The following is a 24,428-nucleotide window of genomic DNA, read 5'->3' on the forward strand; positions in this document are numbered from 1 at the left end:
AATTTTTTTCCTATTGACTTTATGGACTTGTACACGGATGTGGCATTTCCGGCCAGGCGACTTCACCGCCAGCCACCCACAATCCTAAGCGCCAGAAAGGGGCCGTTGACCATAAAAGGGGCAGAATTCGCAACACAAAGTGGGACAGACCGGAGAATATAACAAAGGCCTTGGTTACAACAGTTTTTTTTAAGCGCCTTGGCCTGAGCTTGTAATGAACTTTTATTTGCATTGTACCCCACATGGGGGGGTGTTTTCCAAAGGGGATTGGGGGGCGATGGCGGTGGAAAATCTAGACAAGTGTGCCACAAGTCGATACAAGCCACACACACTCGTCCACGCCCATTTCAATTCATTCATTTAGCCCATAAAGTCTGATGCATCCGCAGCCAAAGAAACCCATACACAGAGGAAAATCATATGTACTTTACACATTTTAAGAACCGGAAATTTTTGTGAACTTAAAAATATTCAACTACAACACAATATTTTGTATCAATTTTTTCATTAAGAAATATTCTTATCAAAAATGGAAATTCTGTATAATATATTTTAAAAATAATTTTATTTCTCCCCTTTCTGTCTTTATATTCCATTTTACTTCAAATGAAATTTATTTCAGTGTGGGAAAACCCACAGACGACCCAACTTTCCCCCCATTCTCCCAAGATCCAATCGATTTATGGGCATTTCCGGGTTGAAATCACTTAGAAGAGTTTGCTGGCGGGTTGGAGTGGGTGGCACCGCTTGTTAGTTCCTTTGTGTTTTGGTTTTATGTTTTTCCTTCCTTTCGAACATATCTAATGCATTCTGCGGCTCCCTCGAAAATATTTTTTGCACGAATTTGTAAGCTTTATAAAGTAAATATTGGAAAGGGAACTTGAGATTTTTAAGGGATGATATTTTCTAAGTTTGGGGTTACTCAGAAATTTTCTTTGAATCTATTTGAGGCTTAGTCATCTTTTGGGTCCTGCAACTTGGATTGAGTTATTGTACTTCAAGTAATTGAAACTTAAGGGGAGGCCATCCGTTTGATGTATAAATTGACCGATCGAAAGTCACCCTAAGATAAATGTTATCCCAGGGGATAGACACTTTGGAACTAACTTAATCGGAAAACTGTTACTTCAATTCATTATTGTATCTATGATAAAAATGTATTTTAAGTGTTAATAATCACATAGACTTAAATTTTTAAGTTTAAAGTTTAACTTTTTTCTTTAAAAATTGTAATTTTGTGAAGGGTCATTATGAAGGGTGACACGTTACCCAAAAGAATCCTTTCCATAACCTGAAAGTGACTTCTCTTTGAACCGGAAATCTCTTCACAAACCCGTCACTCGCACCCAAATCACAATTATTTTTGATCCCATGCAAACCCAACTTTCATCTTCCGTGACCCATTTTCAATTAAGATTGTTTTACTCTTTTAATTTTTATTGCTATAATCAATTTGGTAAGGGATTTTTTCTTCCGAATTTCATGCCACTTAATTAACCCTTGGTGGTCCACAGGCACAGGGCTAATTAACCCATTACCTTGCACCTGGCACATGAACAAACAAAAAACTGCGAAAACTATTCAACGTGTCATGCAAGCTGGGGGAAAGAAAGAGATGGGTAGAGAGAGAGAGAGTGAGGGAGAGGGGCAATGATGGAGTGAGAAACTTTTGGGACTTTTTTTTTAGTTTCGGGGGCTGCCAAAAACATGTTAAAGGTGTTGGCCTAGAACAAAAGCAAAAAAAACAAATCGAATATAAAATATTAAAAATGTGGAAAACTTTTTTGAAGTTGTGCCAATAAATTGTGCGGGACCGCTGTGGGGTTAAGCGAAAGTTCTCTGCACTCGACAAGAAAACAAAAAGCGATCCCGAAAATACCCCAAAAAAAAAAAAAATTATGAGTGAACGTAATTAAGAAAAGTTTTGCTGTGGCACAATTGAAATCGAGTGAAATCAAAGGGGCTGGAAACGGAAATCTTTTTTGCCCGCCAGCGATTTGAGCACTTTAACCCACGCCAACCAAACAAAAAAGGAAGAGCCCAAATAAAAAAAGTACAGAAAAAAGCACAGAAAAGCAATTTACACGCCGAAAGAAATCTTCCTCTCGCTTATCAAATTAGACAAGAGGGAGAAATTCGGAGGAAAATCGTGGCGTTAACCCAGCAGGTCAAAGGTGTTGGCAGGCACCGCAGGAAGCATTTGAATTGCCCCCTGGCTGAGGGATATCCCATCGATATGGCGGCGTGCGAAACTTCGTGCCGAAAAGAGATTTTAATGACATCGACATCGGCTGCGCTTTATGGCAGCCGCAAAAGACAATTTCGCCCGCAAATTTCGTGTGGGCGTGTTTATTGTCGCTTTTCCCGCCCATTCAAACCTCCCTCACTCCCCCCCCAAAAAAAGCAACTGGCAGGATATTAGAAATAAACAGACCAGCAGGATGCCATCCATGGGGTAGGATATTTTACTGGGTGTATATGGGGCATACGGCTGGTTTTTGCGTGTACATCGCATCAATTTGCCGGAGGTAAAACAGTTTCAGACTTTCTTAACTGCAGCAGATCGATGAAAAGTCATCAACATTTTGGGGTGCTCCGGGGATACATTATCTTTAATTTAACGCTAGCGCGATTGAAAATCAACTGATGTTGTTTATAGCATTTTTTTAGTATTGATTTTAATATCAAATTGAAAAAAATATCACAAAGCTTAAATTACCTTTTTATTCATCTGTTATTTTTAGCAGCTGTTTTAATGGAAAAATATTGAGCTCTAAAAAGATTTAAGCAATTAAAAACACACAAAAAGTGAATAGAAGCAACTGATATATTTTTAATCTGTGTTTAACAAAGAAATGTATAAAAAATAATATAAAAAGAAAAATGTTGTCTTTTATGAAACAGATTATTTTGCACAGTTTCCTGCTCTAACCAAATTGAAATTTTCAACATTTTTTTTTTGTAGTACCGCTTTAATATTTTTGCCGGCAGCTGCTTTTTGAAGATTCATTAACTTGGCCGTCTTCACACTTAGCCTGCTCATTTTGTACGGTTTCCATTGTTCCCTTCTGGTCATTGGCCCTCTTGCCGCTTTACGGGTCTCTCTCTTTGCTTTTCGCCCTCGGGCAACAAGATTCCTAACTTGGCTTTAATGTTTTTCGAATCATATTAATTTGAATTAATGAATTTAATTGCCGCAAATTAGTGGGCACGCGGGACCACCGGAGCCGACAAAAGCTTTATGACTTTATAATGATCCGAGCCGTTAAGAGTTCTATATAATTATACGTAAAATTATTTCAAACTCTGGCCGCCAGGCTTAATACTTAAAGAATTATCTCGCTTATGGTTTTGGGCAAACAATTTGCTGACCAATCATTTAATAGGAAAATCCATGAAAAAAAGTGCCAGACATGACAATCAAATTATGGCACAAAACGGAATAAAAACTCATAAAAATGACATTAGCCAAATGGAGCACGTACTGGCCCCCGCTAAGTTGAATGATGCCAAAAGCTTACATATATAAACAAAATATAAAAATGAAATCAAACAAACAATCTCCAAGTGTGGGTAAAAGAAACAGAAGCCGCACAGATGCGCATAGAAAAAAGTGAAACCTTGGCCTGCTGAATTGTTTGGCTTAAATGTCGCAATTGTTATACTCTATATTAAAAGTATTTGTACCCATTTACAACGGTTTTCATATTTATCATTGGTTAGGCAAAGCCAAAAAATCACATAAAGTATTATTAAGTATTTTCAGATTTTATAACAATTAGCACAATGAGTTTCCTACGCGTGTTACCATTTGTAATTTTTATAAACCCACTGGAGTTTGATTTGTTTTTATAATCTATTTTTTACATTTCCATCCTTAATTTGCTTAAATGATTATAGAAAAAAGTATAGGCATAAAAATATTTTTATAGGAATATTAAAAAAAGAGAAAAGCATTTTTCAATGGAGGCTAAAGACCTACATTTAGATTTTTGGTTAAATTACCTATAATAATTTGTTTAGTCTTGAATTTAAATACCTTCTGATAGAATACATCTTACGGCCCCCTACCTTGCACCTTGCATAATCTTTGTTAGGGTATTGCAGACTACTCAAATTGTAAATGTAATCAAACGGATGCCAGAGAAAGGCTATCACCCCACCTGTCTCGCCTTTCCCGCGATTTCTGAGAGCTTTTGCCATGCCATTTCAGTAGCCATGACAACGAGCAGCAATAGCAAGTGAAGTTGAGGACCAGGCCCGATGCCGTTTGCCGTTTGGATATGGCCAGGGTAATAGCAACTTGTAGTCGTGTTGCCAATGTAGCAACAACATCGCGGTATGGTATCTCAAACTGCGTATCAGTGGCTGTTGTTTCTGTTGTATCTGCTGTTGCCACTGCGACTCACGCACACGTTTCACGCTTTTTGCCGTTGTCTTCATCGCGTCTGTGAACCCCATTTCTTGCCGATCCCCCCAAAAGCCCCCTCTCACCGCCCCTTTTCGTTTCGGCCATTTTAGCTACCGGTTTTACGCGCCAAAGTCTCCATAACTTTTGCCACATGCCATTCAACGCACATTGTTCGTGTTGCTATGCTGCATGTTGCTGCTGTTGTCGATGTTGCTGCCGTTGGTGTTGCTGCTGTTGCTGTTGCTGTTGCTGCGGTCAACTGCATTGTGGCTTCTTCATATGGATTGACTTTCAATCATTTCAAGGGGTATATAATCTTGGGAGTTATCGGTTATAGACGGCTAACACGAATCAACATTTTCCATTTGTTTTCCCATTAATAAAGAGGGATTTTATGGACCGTGGGATAATCGCAGAAAAATTTCATATAACACAAAAGATATTTTTATGCTTTAAAAAAAGGGTAGGGGCTTTGACTTTAATTTATAATGGTTAATCAACTTCAGTAAAATACCTAAATAAAAAAATCCTTTTCTTTATCTAAGAATAAGATTAGCATAATATTTATAAGCATAATTAAGCCACTTAAGAAACTTTATTCAAACTTAAAAAAAATTGAATCTGCTTATAGTTTTTTTGAATCAAGATCTCCCATATTTGGTCCACAGGGTATCGCTCTTTTCAAAACTTGTATTTAATTTATCGATTCCCAGTGTTTGTGGATTCTTTGCAGGCAAAGTTTTTGTCCCCAGAGCTGCATACTTGCCGTCTCAGTCGCATACTAAAGCGCCATCTCTTTCTACTTCTCAGAGTCTCCGCTCGTTTATGTGACTCGCATGCGAGAAAAGTGCTTCATTCCGTGAATCGACTTTAGCATTTCATTTGCCAGCCAGCTACTCACTCTAATTCTGCGCCGTTCATTTCATTTCATTTCTGTGTGGGTTATGTTCGGCACGATTGCCATGGAAACTGCAATGCCAAAGCGCATTATTTGATTATGCAGGGGGCACTCGGCAGGAGTGAAAGAGATGGGTGGGGGCTGGGAAGAAAGAGACGGGGAGAGAAAGATAGGTCAAAGAGCGAGCCAACTTTTGTTCTATGATCCTTGAGCTCCGCCTGCACTTGCATAACATTTTCAGCTGACTTTCCTGGACCAACTAACTGACCAAATGCATTTCAAAATGCATTTCCCCCCAGTGAAAGCCCTCCGTTATTCCACTCTTACTCTAAAACCACTCTGTTTCATAAATCATTCATACGCCAGTATTTTTTTGCCATTCGATAAGTGGCTCTCGATTGCTTACATTTCTTCAAAGGCTCCCTTTAAAAGGGCTACAGTGGGTGCTAAAAGAATGTGCATTTTTATAAAATATTTTGTGGTATTAAAATAATAAATAAATCCTTAAATTGCATTTATTTGTAACAGTTTTTATTAGTAATGCTTATTCTTAATAGCTGCTTTTCCAAAATATATTTATATATATTTTTATTTTTGTAACTTTGTCCTTAGAATCTTAAGGCTTTACCAACGCCTTACCAATTTTAACATATTTTAAAATACTCTTTTAAGATTCTTCTCTTTATTATATCCAAAAATTATTTTTATCACACATTATTCGATGTACTCTTTTTAATATTTGAAATATCCACTGTACTCCCGTTCAGCTCTGTTTAAAGCCTTCTCCCTAGTAAGCAAAAAAGCAGCCCGCTTTGGATAAATTATGTTAATTTAGTTCTACCCCTCCAACCCCAGTGCACCACTCCACTTTGCTCTTTAATAACTTGACAAATGAAGAAAAGAAAAAGGCGAGCGGAGAAGTCTCCTCAACGGACTTACGACTGCCAGGCATATAATTTCGCAAAAGCGCAACAAATTGTTAATTTTCCTGTGCTCTGCGTCTCTTTCGGTTTCTGTTAATTTGCATATTTTCTTCGTTCTTTCGTTCGTTTTTTTAACGTTCTTATAAATGAAAAATAATTGTTGAGCGTGTCTACAAAATGGTAATAAATTCTAGACAAGTAAGGCAAATTGTGGCCTTTGGGTTGGTTTATTATTTAGGGGTATACTTAAGATTTTCGAGTGCCTAAAAGAATGGGCAACTTAATCTGAAAGCCATTTGTGGGGCTATATTATTATTGAGTTTTAAGTTTTATTTTTAAAAATTCTTGAACTTTAAATGCAAGTGCATATTTCTAGGCATTTGAAATTCTAAAAAATGTGTTGAATTCCATATGTCTGTGGACCAAAAACCGAAATGCAGACCAAATTCGTTCGTTTAATATTCGGAGCACAAAGCAAATGATATCCCTACGGAACTGGACATTTGCAGGTGGACAGGTCCAGGTGATTCATAGGCCAGCCCAGTTCTCGCCCCCTGAATTCCTGTCTGTCTGAGAAGGGGAAATCCATCAAATGAGCTGCCAACGCGTTGTGGAGTCAATACAAATTGTTAACTTCCCCTTTTGGCCCCCACACTCTGGATCCAGCCTGCTATATTTACTTGGCCAGAAGTGTTTAAAGGGGAGTGCCAGAGGGCGGAGGGATTTTCAGGGGGTATATCTCTCTGTGAGCATTATTCAATGTTTGCAACGAACGTGCGCAAATTACGGATTCAATGCACGTAGCCGGTGGCCAAAGCTTCCAAGCTTCCCGCCTCGAGAGTTTCAGACTCTGTTTACCCAAAAGCAGTCGATGTTGGTATATTTTTGTTGTAGATGTCTACCGCCATCATCAACGCCCAAGCAACAACTGTCCTATCCTATCCCTCTTGCTACGGCGTACTCCAACTGACGACACATTAAAATAATGTGTTTTTAAATTTAACATTAATTGCCGTTGAATGGTTTCTGAATGGGCCTGCTGCACTGGGAGAAAAGGAGAGGAATCAAAGGTAAAAACTTACTATTGCTTGCATTTAAATAAAATTAATAGCCGGTAAAAGAAAACTTTACTAGTTAAGTATCACTGAAATCAAGTAAGGAATAGATCTTCAGCCAAATCGAAGCCCTGGATGGATACTAAATTAATTTGTATCCATTTTTAAACTTTTTAAAATAATTTTTTCAGTGTATGAACCGGCTGCGCCTGTTCCTTTCCATTTACTGTTATTTTCTTGGCGCAGCATCTCAAGGAGTGCCCCTTTACAACAACAGCGATTTTCGCTGGTCGCTTGAAGTGTATTAAGTCATCATTTTATTTTAATTTTTTTTCGAAGACTTTTCCCATAAATCGTTTTTCCCTAGCCTGGGACTTTAATGTTTTTATATAAGATGCGATGAGGGGAAAATATGTTTTTTATGGCTTTTGGCATTTTGCATGCATTAGCGAGTGCCCCTCGAGTGTCTGTGTGCGCTTAGGCTAGAGTGAAAAATTTTGATTATATTTGTTAAGCAATTGAAAAATTGCTCATCGCTGGGAAATTGCGGGAAAAGGAAGTCTGATGTGAAAATTGAGATTTAAAGTGATGAACGATGAATGAAATGTAAAAAAAAAAAATAGGTTTGCATTTAATTTAAAGCTTAATCAACAGATTAATAAGAAAATCTCCACAGAGAAAGATCTCTTTTACTTGATTTCTAGAGATTATGGATAGTAATAAGCCCAATATATAAAGTATTTCAGTAGCTGTTCATAAATTTTCTATTATTATATTACATCCAATGCATATAAGCAACTATTGTATGACCTATCCTAACTTACAGATGTTCATATAGTGAACAGCTTAACTCTTCGAGATGATTGACCTGGCAAAGCCCTTCAATTGTGAACTGACATTTGCCAGTGCTGATTCGCAGCCCCGTTTACCACAATGCAGCTCTAATCCAGTGTTAAGCTGGCACCTAACCTCACTCACTCCCCCCAATTACGTAACCGGAGCATTAAGTAGACCCAGTTAATGCTGGGTCTATAAGTGCCCATCAACAGGGATGCTCTCCCTCCCACTCGACAGCCCCCTCCAAATTGTCTATGACTTTCATTCGATTTGCCTAACAAGCCATAATCATGTGCTGCTGTATTTAATTACTACCGTCTGGTCATATTGGAAATTGTCGGGGCTATAGAAAGAGAGGCATAGATGCGGGATGAGAGAGACGGCAGACAGGAGCTTGGCCAGCAAACACAATTGAGTCATTAAGCCGCAATCTAATTAAGCCCAAAAATGTGAAATGAGCCCGAGAATGGGCCACAACGCAAAGGCCTCTAAGTTGGCTTAGAGGCAGCGCGTTAAGCGAATTAGTTTTGGTCTTGTTCTTTGACTCGGGACCCCGAATAAAAAAAAAACAGGGAACTCATCTGGAGTCCACAAATTTTTACGGCACTTTAACGTGACCGTTTTCAGGCTCTCCTCTTTTTTCCCTCCGCATTTTACATTTTGGTTGGTCGTCAAGATTTATTTCGTGTCTGCCCGCGACCACGTAGGTCATTAAATTGTTTAGAAATCGCGGACAGCCGTATTAGAAGCCTCCGAAAGTATCTCAGTATCCAGACCCAAATAACCACCGAGCCCAGCCCAAGACCCCATTCTCAAATGAACCACAAAATGACTGAGAAACTGACGGCACACGCATACTCACAGTGGTTTGATGTTGTCAAGAATAGGATAGAACTTTTAATTAAATGGTAAAATTTTAAAAGTAAGAAGAACCCTAAAAGTATTGTAAAAACTGAGATAAGATCAACAGTGTGGATAATAAAATTCAAATAAACAAATCAATGAGAAAAAAAATTTCTATGAGTTGTTTAATTTTAAAATTTTGACAATTAGGGCTTAGATAAAATACTTTTCCAAACCAAACCAAATAATATTTTTGGAATAATATTTTTTGGCGATCTTTTTCTTTTCGCTCCCAATATTTTCAGAACTTCCCAAATTCCTAAGCCCACTGTTACACCTTTTTAATCTTTAATTTTTTGTTGGTTTTCCTAAGTTCTTTGTAGCTCTTTCTGGCTGATAGCAACCAGTCTATGGCCACGAGAAATAGATACAGTTAATGCCGCAAATGATGTCTAATGACGGTTTCGTCTTTCGCGTTGAAATTGCCCAAACCGCAGAAGCGATGGTTGAGTTGGGTTTTGGCCCGAGTGTGTGATAGAAATTGATGTGGACTGTGGGAGATTAATGCGCCAGCGGATCAAGGTCGCATTGGTGGCTAATCGATAATAATCCTGGCTGGATTTCAGTACGACTTACCTTCAACTTTGGCCAGGGCCAGCACGGAGATGGTCTGGAGGGCGGGCACCGCCCAGGCGACCAGGTGGAATAAGTGCGACTTGTTCTCAATAGCCTCGTGGCCCCATTTGAGGCCGGCGGCCAAAAACCAGGCGAAAGCCAGACACGACCACCACGCGAAGGCCGCCATGCAGCAGAAGTAGAGTGCCATGAATAAAACCGTGCAGGACGTGGTTTGCCGGTGGCCCTGTCGGGAAAGAAATGAAAATAAGGTCAATAAAATCACAATTAATTTAAGGCCAGTCAGGGAGGGCGAAGTTTTCAATACCCGGGCTGGCAAGGTACTTGAAGAAAGGTATATAATAAAAGTTAATAATAAATTTAAGTGCCTTTCTCTCATCCGAATGTTGAAAGTAGGTATTAAGCCTAGTAAACGTGAGATATATTTAACTAAGCAAGGCTTCTATTAGTTTAAAATGTATTAAATATGTATAACAAAAATTAAGAAACAAAATTAAATGTAATCGAAATATAAGTTAAACATACAAATTGGGTATGCACCAACAACGTTAACAGAAAATTTTAAAAAAGCAATTGTTTGAAAAATGCCTACAATATTCGTAAAATGTAAAAAGTTATAAAACCCTGCATATAATATTTTTAATTAATTTCTATATATTATAAAAAGGAACTTATCATTGACTTTATGATATTAAGTAATTGGCTTTCCAAAATCCTAAATTAAATGTAAGAAAATATTGAAACAAGATTCAACAATTGTAACTTTAACCATCTTTTTAACAAGAGCCTATAAAATGGCTCGGTTAAAATTTAATACAAGTATGAGCTGCTGTAAGAAATGATTATTTCTCCATCTGTCCAGCTCCAGCAAATAAAAGTGGCCTCTTCGGAGGCATTAAAAATGGGTGAGGACTGGTTTTCCAGTCACATGAACTGGTAAAGGCACTGCAGAGGTGCTGCTGCTGGGTTGCATCTCACCTGGGTGATGGTGGACATCATCTGCAGGCGGCCGAGCTTGACGGGCGGCGGAAATGGTTCGCGGCACGACACGGAGTCGCCCGCCCCCAAGCCCGCCACGTAGGCGCATCCAACCACCAGGTAGCAGACGGCCAGGAACACGATGGCCCTCTCCGGGTAGCGAAAACGCGACGAGTCAATCAGGAAGGTGAGCACCTGCAACGAGTCACAGAACGGGGAGAATGGATATTAAATATAAATTTAGATTTAATTAGGTTCGCCTTAATTAACCCCAGATATGCTTTGATGTTCCCTTAAAAATGCATTAGTGTTTATATGACTGCGGGTACATTAAAGCAGTGGAGAACCTATTAGGGATCCTCTTCGCAGCGCCTTTTGGTCATTAGGCTCTACACATTAGCTGATTGTGATTGTTGTGCCATTTACTCCAAAAGCCGAGACCCATTTAATTCGCAAGGTTTCTTTTCCCTTGGCCAGTTGGCCTTAATGAATATGGCTGAGATGTCCTTAATTGGAATTTGGCTTTTGGGCAGAAGGCTAAGACAAAAGCAAACAAAGCTTTAGATCTTTAATCACTTCAAAATATGTGTTTTCTGAGAAGGTAAAATTAATCCTGTTCTCTATAGACTTCCATACAATTTTTTTTTAAAGTTATTTTAGGAGAAAAATCTTTTGTAAATAAATTGGTAATTAGATTTAGACCTATTTTTAATCGAGAATTTTAGACTTAAACCAATTATTGCACACCAACTTGTTGTTAAAGATATATTAATCATTTACGGAATAATACTTATACGTAACGTTGTCCTTTGCAGATATTAATATAAATTGATAGATATCAATTGCATCCAATTATCATCAATAGTAACTCAATTGCCTTAATTGAGACTTTGAACATATTAACTCATATTACCAACAATTGCCAGTTTGGCTGACCAGCAACCAATCTAGGTTTTCTGTGAGACGGACAAAGCTTCCGGTTTGCCAGAGGGCCAAATGGGATTGGAAAGACAGTGATAAAACCCGAGATAAGGCCAACATAATGGTTGACAATTCCTCAAAGCTTTAAAAGCAATTACAATCCACCCAAGCACACACAGAGGGATACTGTCTTCCCTGCCCTTCCCCCAACCGCAAACTCACACATTAAACTTCGCCATCCTTCTCTAAATTTCTCTGTTGCCTGTCTGATTACGCGCCATTTAAATAAATTCATTATCATTCCCACTAAGCCAGGCCAAGGAGTCTTTTGTCTAAACCAGAAACCCCGAACCAGAAAACCCGACCGAACCCAAGCAAAGTCATTTAATTTGATCATTACAAAACTATCAGAGAGAAACAGTTAGCTGGAAGTCGAGTGTGTATGTGGGTGTCCCCGTTCGCGTGTGTGTGTCCGTGTGAGTATCTGTGTGTGTGTGGGCTGTGTTTGCGTTTGAGTTTGAGTTGTTCGCATTGCATTAATGTGCCGAGTATTATTGTTGCCACGACGAGACCTCTGAATTATTCATAGATGCAGAACGCACTTCTCGGCTCTGAGTCGTGGCTAACATCAGTCTCCCTCACGAACCACATAGCTGCACTGGGAAAAAAATTCCAGATAATAGTGACCTGGTATTTGATAAGTTAGGTGTGTTAACAGTTTTAAAATAATATAAATATAATGGGCCGTTAGAACATTCTAACATGCTTGATATCCTTTTTTTAATTTTTGTATAATATTCATTTGATTTCAAATAACAGGTGTTTCTTATAAAATGAAATCAAAATATAAAAAAATATTACTTAAAATTAAAAATATGTGGAAAGTCTCGTATATGTTTTAATTTTTTATTTTAAGTACACTTCGTATGATTACTATATTCGATATAATATCGTCCATGAGTCTAATATATGCATCTTTTCTACGCCTTACTTATTTTTGAAACCCATTTTTATCTTCTGTGTTTCTTTTTCATAGTAAAATCTTTTTTAGCCCTGGTTCTCCTTGAAATTATAGTTCTCTTAGCCAGCTTACATCTAATTTCCACCTACGCATTGTCTTCGCTGCTCCACCCTATCTTTCCATCCTCATTTAAATGCAAAATATATTCGTGAGGGCGGTAAAGAGAAGAAAAGCGAATAGGAAGTGAGTCAGTTTGTAACTCCTTTTGTTGACAACGCTCCACTGCAGAAGAAACAAGCTGAGAAATTGAATTGAATTGTTTATTTATGCCAGAAACAACAAGAAAATGGGGGCCTTCCACCCCATCTCCTCCAGCTTCCCGTAGCAATTTGTTATGCCACGCATGATGGGTGAAAAAAGGGGGAACATTTCTGTAGGTGTGACTAGCTACAAATGAAACGAAATAAGCTGCAAATGTTGAAACATTTGGCAAGCACAGACTTCCCTCCCTGCGACACGCCCACAAATTATGCGTCATCGGGGGCGGAAGTTTTCCAAACTTGGCGAAAAAACATGCAGCGATTCTTTTGGCAACACCCACACGAAATTCGTAGGAAATTCGCATTGGAGAAGAGCTTAGTTTGAGTGGCACTCGTAGATGGAAATATTAGAGCTCTTCAAACATAGGATCTCTGCGAAAAGTTTTCAGACTTTTCTAAGAACTCTTTAGGAAAATTTGTATAATCAAAGATTTTAAATCCATATTTTAATATAATGAAATTATGTTAAAGTAAAATGAGATTTAAATTCAATTATTTAGAGCTTTTAATGACGAACTGATTTGTCTTTTTCGAAATGATTTTAATTTCCTTATATCTAATTGCGGGCAAACAAAATACTTGTGGCTTAATTACCCCATTTCCAATTCTATGAGCACCCAGACAAATAAAACCATTAAGATTTTTATTTACATTTTAAAAACCTCTCCAATTTTATATAATGCCAAAAACTCCAACTTTATATAACTTCTACCACAAAACCCCAGGTGACTTTTGCAGCGAAAAACTTTTCTCAAGCGCCTTTCCCATTTTCCATTTTCACCGTCTGCAGTTAAACTTCTTCCAAACATTTCCGTCAACCGGCTCGAAATAAATTATTTAACTCGAGCCGCCGCGCCTTTCATGGTCAATGAAAAAAAAAGTAATTTCAATTTTTAGCGCTCATAAATTTCGTGGAGTCGGGTCATTAAAATCAGCCCAAAAACTAAAGTGGTCACACCCACCCAACCGCCCCAAAAAACCGCACCGCCCCCTCTTCTTCGCTGGAGTGTTGAAAACTAAAAGCCACAGAAAAGCTTTGAGAGCTCTGCCAGCGGTTGCCAGTTTTTGAATTTTGCATAAATTAGATTTAACTCACAACTAACAGACTGAAAAAAAAAATTGTATAAATTTGCATAAGAAAACAACAACAATGGTTCGCTTTTTTTCGGAGGGTTGATCGTCCATTAGAATAACTAACTATTAACATAAACATTTCAGTCAGGTTGGACAGAGATTGCGGCATAAATTTTGCGGCCAATGTTTGCGGCGATTTTTAATATTTGCTGCTTTTGACATTCGATGTATTTTTTATGCATAACAATGATTAAATATTTGCTGCATATCTGAAAACTATTAATAATAGAGAAAAATAAGTTGGATGAGCCAGCTGTCAAAACAAGCAGACGAAAAAAGTTAGTCAGAAAATGAAAATGTGTGAAAGGGTTCGGATTTGGGATGAGTTTCGGATGCAGTCACCGTGAGCTGTCATATTTGCTCATATCGTCTCCAGACACCAATCTCCAACCTCCAATCCCAACTATCGAAATATGCGCCTCACTGAACTTTCAGTTTCTGCCTCTTGATTTTCCCTCTTTTCGGGTTCTCCACAGAAGGTCTTGTAATTAAGAAAATGTCATCAAAGTCAACGACTAGACGATTATTTGCTCTTTCAGCAAACACACATTGTCAATTCCTCTTTTCGCTTTTCATTGGAAAACAAATGTCAAGAAAAAAGGCGGTTGGGGGGAAAAGCTCACTCATTGTCTCATCTCATCTAATGCGCTTAATGAAAAAGGTGTTGATTGTTGACAGTTGACGTGACACACAGAATCCCCCATTACACATTTCCCATTTCCCACACACATAAGTTTCCCTTTGCAAAAATTCCACTGACAATTTTACCTGTCGCAGGAGCAAAAAGTTTTTGTGGCTGCAAAAATATTTGTTTTAGTTCGCGAAAATTGAAATAAAATGTGCTTGTTTATAATTTCGCTTGATACTTGAAATGAAAAGCCCCAAAGGTTTTCCCAGGTTAGCAAAAGTTGGACTGTCATAGCAAATTGGTTGGGGGAAAAAGTTGGGATTACTTTCCTTCAGTAACTTTGACTTGGCTTAAAGTTTATGTTCCTTAACTTTCAGGTATCAAAATTATGTTATCTTGTATGTGCAATGGCCACAAATTCTCTGCCATTTCATCACTTGGTTATTTAAAGTTACTTTTTAAACCAGACTGTCATTCACAAACATTGCTTTTATAAAATTTCAAGTACAATATTTTTGTTACAATTTGTGACATGGCTTTTTCAATATTTTCCCCAACACATTTTCATCATTTCAATCAATTAGTTGAGCACTTTATTTATTAAATACCAAAAACTCCCCTGACTGTCACAACAAAATCCAGATAAATGTGAAGCATTTCGAGCGCAAAGGCAAACATTCATCGGTGAACACATATTTGTAGATATATATTTTTTACCAAGCCCATCTAGACCGAAGGATCAACTGCAATTTTCTAATGCTCTGGTGTGTCACATTTTCTTTTTTGCTGAAGCCATTTTCATTGACATATTTCTGTGTCATTGCTGTTTTTTTTATCCCCACACACACATGTGGAGTGAAAGAGAAAGTTTATTAAAATCAACAAACAAACAAACATAACCCACATTTCATGGGGAATTTATTGAGATGTATTGAGCACTATTCGCATCCGCACATAAACAGGGCAAAATGGCAAATGGAAAAGAGGAAGCGAAATAAAAAGCCATTCAAATATTTAATGTGTGTGCGCTAGAGGAAAAACATTTTCCAGGGTTCATAAAGGCTTATTTGGGTTAAATTCTTGAAGCCAAACTTAAAAGTGAAAGAGCCCTTTGAAACCCAGTTTAAATATGATGACTTGGTAGCCTTTAATTATTTTATTATATCGCAATTCATTTTTAGAATCTGCCCTTCATTAAAACAATCACTATTAATGACAGATACATTTGCCAGCTCTTTTACCCACCTTCTAGTTCAATTAAAAATAATCAGAAAATGCAATCAATTCCACTTTAATGATTTTCATACATTGGAATCAATCAGAAAATTCTATAAAATAAACTGACGTAATGAAATGGGAAAATTTCCATCATCATCATCATCATCATCGAGAAAATGTTGCACTCGACTAAATAACAAAACACGGAGGCAAAATTTGCATGAACTGAAACTGATGAATGCGTGGAAAATGCAAAATCCAACGAATGAAAATGAAAATGAGATGGAAAACACTCGGAGAACATAATCATAATCGTAAAAAGTAAGTAGAATGAGCCAGCAAATGAAAGTCTTCTTCGTTGGCCCTGGAAAAACAATTTCGAAATTTGCATAGAATTTGTTGTGTGTTATTCTGTTGTTGTTATATTTTATGAGTTGCACTGATATGCCACGCCCACAAAGGCGGGCGGGCAATATCTGGCACTGACAATGGGCGACAAATTATATGCAATGACAAAAATTTATCACACACATGGTGGGCAGAGAATCGGAGGAGGCAGCATGCAAAACATGTCGCCATGTGAGTGACAATGTTCCCAAGGGGTGAATTTTTACCCCCAAGGCCCCGAAACCCCCGTTCCTATCCCAAAAAAAAGGTCCTTTATTTCTCTGCGGCTGATGGATGTAGCGCAACTTTATGATGGGTGTGTGTGTTCCAGTCAGTCAGGACCTCTCCAGTTTTGATAGATGTGCTTTTTCGGGTCCTCCACTCTATCCTATCTCCCCCGTTTGATTGCTTGGGAATTATAAGCATGGTTATCTTATTCATTTTTTGTCCCTCCTGTTGATTAGTGCCTGTCATGTGCTCGGTCCAGAGCACCTAAATTGATTTTTTATTCAAATTTTGTCTGTTTTTTCACTTGATGGATATGAGCCAAAGCAAACAAAGCGTACAAAAAAAAACGAACAAATTTTCCGTTGGGGGGAAAATGCCTGACTAACAAGTTGATTTCCATATGTGAAAGTGATGGAGCCAATGGAGTGAGACATTGGCGGAGAGCATCCCTCACAGGACCTTTCACATGATGAATAGTTCCAGGGAGATGAGATAATTAGGCAAGTCAATTGATTGATTTATGATGATGGGATACGGTTGAGTAAAACGGGATAAATGGTGTCGGAAATAAATGTAAGTGCTGAAATTTCAATCAAATCAATGGGAATATAAACTGAGGTACAAAATAATCTCAGTACAGGTCGTATTTTTTATCTTTTATCTTTTTTAGAGTCTCACAGATTTGATTCATTTTGTTTACTCTCACCTTGACTGCAAACATCCATAAATAATCTGTAGGCCATATATTTCCCCTCCCATGGTCTTGTCATATTTCTTATGACCCTTACCAACAAACCTCTGACCTTTAACTCTTTAAGTTCGTTGCCATTTCTACTTCCTCGGCAGCCACATTTCCAATTTGATTTCTGGCACACAGCATCGAAAGGATTACAATGCGAGAACTATTTCCAATATTAGTTTAGGGCTCATCCATCCTGAAGGCATTCGAATACAGTCGAATCAAAGGGAGCACAGGACATGGCATGCCCAGGACATTCCGAAATATCAAAGGGCAATTCTAATAATATTTGAAATTTACTTTTGTTCTGCCATTTGTGCATCCCCCCCACCCCCAAGCCGCATTCACACATGCCACATGCCAAGGCGAACTGTGGAGCTTTCTTATCCCTTTATTCCTCTATATATATCCCCTATATGCCACCTTCACATCCCTACTCCATCATAGGTATCCTGCTTGCCAAGAACGCCTTGGGGGTTCTTATGGCGAATGGCTTGTGCATATGTTTTGCCAAGTTTATTGAAAAATATGCGCTGACAGGTAATATGTCAATGCGTGGGATTTGCTAAAGTGCCAATGCCTTCGTTCTGGCATCCTACAGTGCTCTCCTCTCCGCAGAATAATGGACTTGCTGAAGGAGCAGGATTCACCCGTGAAAGATGTTTACTTTCAGCTCTAAGGAAAATATGGCAGCACTCAAGCAGTCAAGGATAAGTAAATGTGGGAGCGGGAACTGATAAAGTAAGGTATCGTTATGTTTTCTTACCCTCCAAGAAACCTTTTCTTGTCTAAACCTTAATCATAAAGCAACAAGTTGATATTGCTGGGACAAATCTGCTTATTATATATGGGTGTATCCAATAATTTAATTTACTTTAAAATTACATAAATGGAACCCTAAACACTCACCGTAAACAAGCAACTGGCAACGCAGACCGCTGCCCAGGATCCAACCCAATATCGCAGAACAGTTCTTTCTCTTTCCGGGAAGAACATCGCATGACATGGGGCTCCGCAGTCATGAAGATCCTGCAATTGAATAATAACAGTGGCGAATAAGTAAATTGTGAATGGATCCGAGGGGAGAAGTCAGGGGAAAGCCCTGAAAGGAGGAAAATCATTTGCAGGCAGCGATTAATTAATAAGGCTTAAATTAAATGTGCCCAAATTGGATTGAGAGTTGTAATTAAAGGGGATTATGGGAGGCGGCCTATAGAAAGCTTACACAAATTAATGAAAGAAGATATGTATTGTAAGCTTAAGTTTCAGAGGTATTGATAAATGATTGATTAAATGGCTTATTAATAAAGGCTCAATTTAAACAGGCACAAGGTCCTTGTTACTTACGTACATACTTCATAAAATACTTCAGAACAATGAATAGATTCAAACCTTTCAACAACGATAAAATGCTTCTATAAACTACACAATTCCATTATAAATGGGTAATAATTCGAAGAACAACTCCAAATTAGTATAAAATTGGAAGCACAATTTTGAAAATATGCCTTAAGGGTGACACAATCTCGCAAATGACATCAGGACAACCCCCGAATACGAAAAATCTCATCGGACTGACAACTCTGCACATACAAAGTCCAAACTCCGGACTCGAACAATAACTGCAGTTTAATGAGATTTCCCTGTAGAGAAAGCCGAACTTCATCCGAAACCCAACTCAACCTTGAACTCCAAGAAGCGGAGGCGAAATCAACCCCCGCAGAAACAATTGCATTACGAAGTGCGGCAACAATGCAAACGCACATAAAGTCGGGTCAGTGGGACCTCTTTACAACGAATTTTTCATGTATTCTTTATTTAAAAAGGGTTATTTAAATCAAATTTAAAGTTTTGTGTTATATTATTAAGTACTTATAGTTAGTGAGTTATTTAGTCTGCAAATAATAATGTGGGTTTAATTGAAACGACCTTAAAAACAAAAAAAACAAAAAGGATTAAATATCCAAAAAATGGCACTTAAATACTTGCTATTAATATTTGAATTTCGGTCTGCGATAGGTAAGCCTCACTGTACCCAACAGCAGACAGTCCGAGGCAATTCCCCAGTTCGGTATTCACTCTGTGGCTCTGTGACCGGGACAAATGGAGTGGAGTTTGGAGTTCTGGCGCATTGTAAACCACAAGAGATTTGAATTTTAGATAGCATAACACGCACGCACATACCACACTCAAACAAAACCCCGAGGGCGTTTCAAAATAAAGGAAGGGCGGTGGAGTTGAACGAAAAATATTGTTGCATGGCTTCGCCACAAAGAGTCTCTCAAAGTGAGCTCAAAAAACAGCTTGGAGATAAAGGAGAGCCCTGGACTGCAGGAAGACTTTTGTAACCCTTTCTTGCATCGAAAACAAAAAAGCTACACTTACAAAAGGGTTTTCTAATAATGTTTTTCAAAAATGTAAAAAAACAATGTATGAAATATGTATAAAATATGTTATTATTTTTGACAGTACTTAAAACGTTTGTCTAAGCCAAAAAAATTTCCAAAAAGTAAACTCCTTAAGTAACTAATGACAGAACATGTCTTTTTCAATATACATTTATTTTTTATCGACTTAGAAAATATATTGAAATAAAATAAATAACTCAAATATTTTTTCCAGTGCAAGACCCCTTGGACCATAGAAATCCCGAGAGATCCAGGGACCAAAGCCTCGCTGCAGTCGTCTGATTCCCTGTCAAAGAGCAAACTCCCCCCGAAAGTGTTGACTTCCCTGTCGCAGCGACTTGTCTCTGTCTGTGCTTTATTTCAAATTCCCATTAAAAATTTAAAATCCTCCCCCGAACACAGCAGCCCCTGCCTTTTCAACGTTTTTGGCAATCATCGTTAGGTTAGCAGCGCAAATTGCGTTTTTCTGGTGCTTTTGGGGAGAGTTTTTGGCGGGGAATCGATGCCGGCGATAAGCAAGTGCAGACAGAAAGAGATGGAACGCCCAGAACTGTTGACTGGGGCAATATTTACGCATATTTGGGGCGCATAAGGAAACGGATCCACAACAATAACATAAAGCAGCAGTTCCGAGGGTTCTTGAGGCAATGGAGAATCTCCTCTAAATTGCCTGCAGTTAGGTTGCCCGGCCACATTTATCTGAAATTATTCTCCAAGCTCTTAAGCCAACTTTAAGCCAGGAAAGCGCTGAAAATTTAAATTTTAATGAACTAATTTTGAGGGACTCGAATTGGCCAGCATCAGAAAATGAGGACTATTTTGGGGGCTGGATAAAGCTGAGATGGCAAATGGAATTACGGTGGAATTTTTGGTCAAGAATAATGTAGTTTTATTTTTGAGCTTACTGAAAATATTAATTTTAAGCAATATATTCTATATGGATTAAGATTCTATATTGAAGCTGATGGAAAAAATATTCTGATCAGAGAAATATAATTAAATTGTTACTCCTATCTTGAAACCTTCTCCATATCATCATAACATTTATCAGGCTTGTTCCACTTAACATTTTATATCTTGGCTCGATCAGAAATTGCTTCCTGTGGCACTGGTCAAAAGATCTATCCAGCGATCCATCGATCTATCTTTATTACCCAACCAAAATCAAACAGACTGCCTCTTCTATGGGTAATTGTAGCCCCCATCTCCCCACTTTTACCTTTAAGAATAAAATGCCCCCAGAGCAGCAACAACAACAACTAGTTGCAACACTGACCACAACAAAAGGAGTCGAGAGACTTGCATTGTTAGTCCCTTTTATACATACATATATTTTTTGGTCTGAATCCCAGACCGGGGTCCCATTGTCTTGCGATTTTTATGAGGCATGTATAAATAATTGCGCCCAAAGGCCGCCGACATAAGTTTTCATGCCGGCCGCGTGAGCATCCGACCATCAGCAGCAGCTAAAAGCTGGGGAAACAGTAAAAACAAGAACCGGACAGCGACTAAACTGCCCTGCAAGAGTCACTATAGTGGCTATAGTCCACCTTATCCGCCTACCTCCTCCTTGAATTCCACATTTCGCCTTGTACAGAGAAAATAAAATCAGCCTGAGGTGCTTTACATGATATAATTTGACTAATATAAAAATATATAGGCTTTATAAGAATAGGAATATATTTTTTACTAAATCACTAAAAATCAAGATAGTTAAAAATGATCAAATACGAACTTTATAAGACCCTCAAAAATTTCTTAGATATTGTTTAAAATGGACAAAAATAGCAATCTTCTTTTATAAAATTTGTTTTTAAAGTATTTTCTAGAAGTTTAATCGTTTTTCTCACTGTGTAGTCGAAAAGTGGCAACTACAAGACCGAAACAATATAGAAAATTTCGTTTAGTTGTATTCTTTTCGCCAGAAGGCACAAATAAACCACTACAAAAAAGAGGTGGGCAAGGAATATAGAATGGGCAAGGGTTTCGGTGTGGAGAAGAACCAGAGCCATAAACCAAGTTTTGCCAACATTTAAGGAGTTTTTAATTTATTATAGATAAATTTTATGCCGTCGCGAGTTATGAGAGGCCAAATGGTAGGAGGGGGACGAGTTTAGACAGAGCTAAGGGAATCCTTCCAGCTGGCCCTCGCTTCGTGTTTTAGTTGGGGGCGTGTTGATGATGATGGTGGAAGCTGCAAATTATTACGACTCCAAGAGATGAGACAACAAAAACCCAGGCGGAGTCTCGTGATGGGTACAGTGGGCCAGAAATGAGTTGAAAATATGCTGCATAAGTTTTTAACAAAGTTTATAACAAAGGGTAAATAAAACACTGAAAAATGAAGTTATCTAATTTACAACAATATTTCCTAACAGAAAACCATTATCAGAATTAAAACTAAATTATTTACTAACAATAATTTCTCTGTTGTAGCACAATTAGGTACAGATATAGTCAATATACTGCACAATAGTTTCGGATTTGTTATTTATTCTAAGATCTTTAATAATACCCTGAAGAAACTTCTAATTACTTTGTAGTTTTCACCCTCATATCACATCCTTCCCTTGAATCCAGCTATTGTTGGAAACTATTCCAACTCCACTGTGCGCCTAGAGCTGTAAAACTTTTTCGAACGTACTTCAGATCAGGGTTTGAATCCAGACTTCCTCCTCCCGCGACATCAGTCCCCTTCTAGGACTTTTCAGACAACCCTCGGACAGCGTTAATGATGATTCTGGCCATATAGACGGCATGTGTTTGCTTGTGCTCCCTTTTTTGGGGGTGTTGCTGACGTTGTTAAAGTCAAAATAGACAGAGCAACAGACAGCAGGAAAGAGAGCAAACAGGCAACAAAATGAGACGGAGAGTTCGAGTATCCTGGGGGTTGATTCAGGCCGGATTCGAACAGGAAGATATAGTCCCCCAGGACCGGCTGTCAACTCTTCGTCCTGCTCCTTGCTGTTTTTCTTCGTTCAGGCCAAAACAAGCTGAAAAACCCAAAACACAGACAGACAAGAACAACAATTTGAATTCAATAAGGAAGCGGCAAAAAAGGAGAAGCCAAGCAAATTTCCACTCAGGTCAAGAGTTCAAATGGTCAGAAATACCCAGAATTATAATAAAGAAGAGTCAAAGAGTCAGACACGAAATTCCCCGAAAAATAAAAAAGAGAGTCACACGTTTTCCCTTGCTGACCACAGAACACAAAAGAAGCCGACTGAAAAAAATGCCTGCTCATAATTTATTAATATTATTGGTTGGGGGTCAGCCAACTTGGCCCCCATAAAATTCCCCAAAACCCCCTCACAAATTACACATGTCGACACTTTATTAAAAGCCGGGAGAAGGAAAAAAAGGGTTTTAAGGACTTTGATTCGATATTGGAGGATTTTCAGCTACTCTTTGTTATTTTTTTTTTTCATTCAGGGTTTTGCGGTCTGCCAAAAAAATGAAACCGATCCGGAGGCTATAAAATGTCGACCCGTCCATATGTTGGTTGCGTTATGGAAAGAGGATGAACCGGAGGTTTTAGGAACCGGAGGCCCAACAACTTTTGGCGCGATATCCCCTTTTTTTTAGTTGTTGGGTTAACGCCTCCTTTTTGTTGTTGTTGGAGGAGCTGCGCTTAACCCTTTCAGGGCCAAAATAAGGGCACAAAGAGACAAACAGAAATTGCTGTTAAGGTCCACACTTGACTACATGCAAATTATGCCCAAAGCGAAAGCACAAAAGAGAAACCCAAGTAAAAGGAGGTGTGGACTGGACGGGCTGAAGGACGAATGAGGTGGGTTAAATGGCACCGGCATCGGCATCTCCTTTAACCCTCTGGCTGACTGCGTCCTCCCCTTGATTACAGCCCATGTAATTTTAATGGATATTTATAATGAGCATCTGTTTTAAATTTTTACGTATTTTTCCCTCTTCCAGTTTTCCCGCCTGAAAAGGTGACACAGCACAAGGTCCAAGGCCCGGGGATATGTGAATTGTTGTCGGGTCATTTTTAGGAGCCGGAGTTGGGTTAAGGTATGCGAAGCACAAAAAAAAACAACATCACATGCAAGGTGTTAAGCTGGGGGAATTTTTTATGTTGCGTCGCTCATATGAATATAATATTTATAAAGGACCACAGGTGGTAGCCCCACCAAAGTCCCTCTTCCACTTTTAGAACCCACGTAATTAGCTTTTGAAAAAAGGGTTCTGCATATGAATTAAGGTGAGTGGCTGCCCGCCATACTTTTTACACTAATTACTTAAAATATTTATCATATCATTATTATGTATTAAGGGCTGTCATTGCTTGAAAAAATAAGTGGTGCAAATTATGGTTTATGACTGTTATTTGTGGCCATTCATTTCTAGATCGGATCACTTTAAAATTGTTTTCGTAACTACCCAGTATTATACCAATATTACAGGAATTAATTTTTAAGTCTACATATTTACATATATTTAAGGAACTTTGGTTCTTTAGAAAATTTTTTTACGGAATGAAATATTAAAAAAAACAAATTTTGTTTTACTACTTCTTAAATTACATATATATTTTTTGATATAATGAGTTCCCAACTTAACATATCTTATATTCTAGATATTGTTATATGTTTATTAACCAATAAATCTTATCATATCTTTGATCAAACTTAATTAACTTCAAAATATACATTTATCATATGCTTGTATTATTGGTATTTATATCTAAACATTTTGACAAACATTCCATCTATCATTTCATAATCCCACTTCGCTGCAGGCAACGACATATTTAGCCCCGTTATCATCTGCGATAAACAATTCCAGTCAAGTTTCCTTCCCCCTCGAGCATACAAATCCCGGTTAATGTCAACTAAATGCTTACAACTTAAAACCAACTTAAACCCGAGTTAAAGCTTTTCCCACA

The 24,428-nt window shown here is 38.2% G+C and overlaps 1 protein-coding gene across 1 annotated transcript in view; it reads right to left on the bottom strand.

Annotated features, from left to right (window-relative positions):
- Window positions 1-24,428, bottom strand: part of LOC119554024 (frizzled) — a 97,428-nt gene that overhangs the window by 47,595 nt on the left and 25,405 nt on the right. Inside the window, exons 2-4 of the mRNA XM_037864740.1 lie at window positions 18,027-18,146; window positions 10,582-10,776; window positions 9,604-9,829 (exon numbers count right to left, since the gene is read on the bottom strand). Coding sequence (XP_037720668.1) covers window positions 9,604-9,829; window positions 10,582-10,776; window positions 18,027-18,146 — 541 coding nt within the window. The remainder of the gene's footprint in view (window positions 1-9,603; window positions 9,830-10,581; window positions 10,777-18,026; window positions 18,147-24,428) is intronic.

This window comes from Drosophila subpulchrella, chromosome 3L (genome assembly GCF_014743375.2).
Source record: "Drosophila subpulchrella strain 33 F10 #4 breed RU33 chromosome 3L, RU_Dsub_v1.1 Primary Assembly, whole genome shotgun sequence".
Taxonomy (NCBI): Eukaryota; Metazoa; Arthropoda; class Insecta; order Diptera; family Drosophilidae; genus Drosophila; species Drosophila subpulchrella.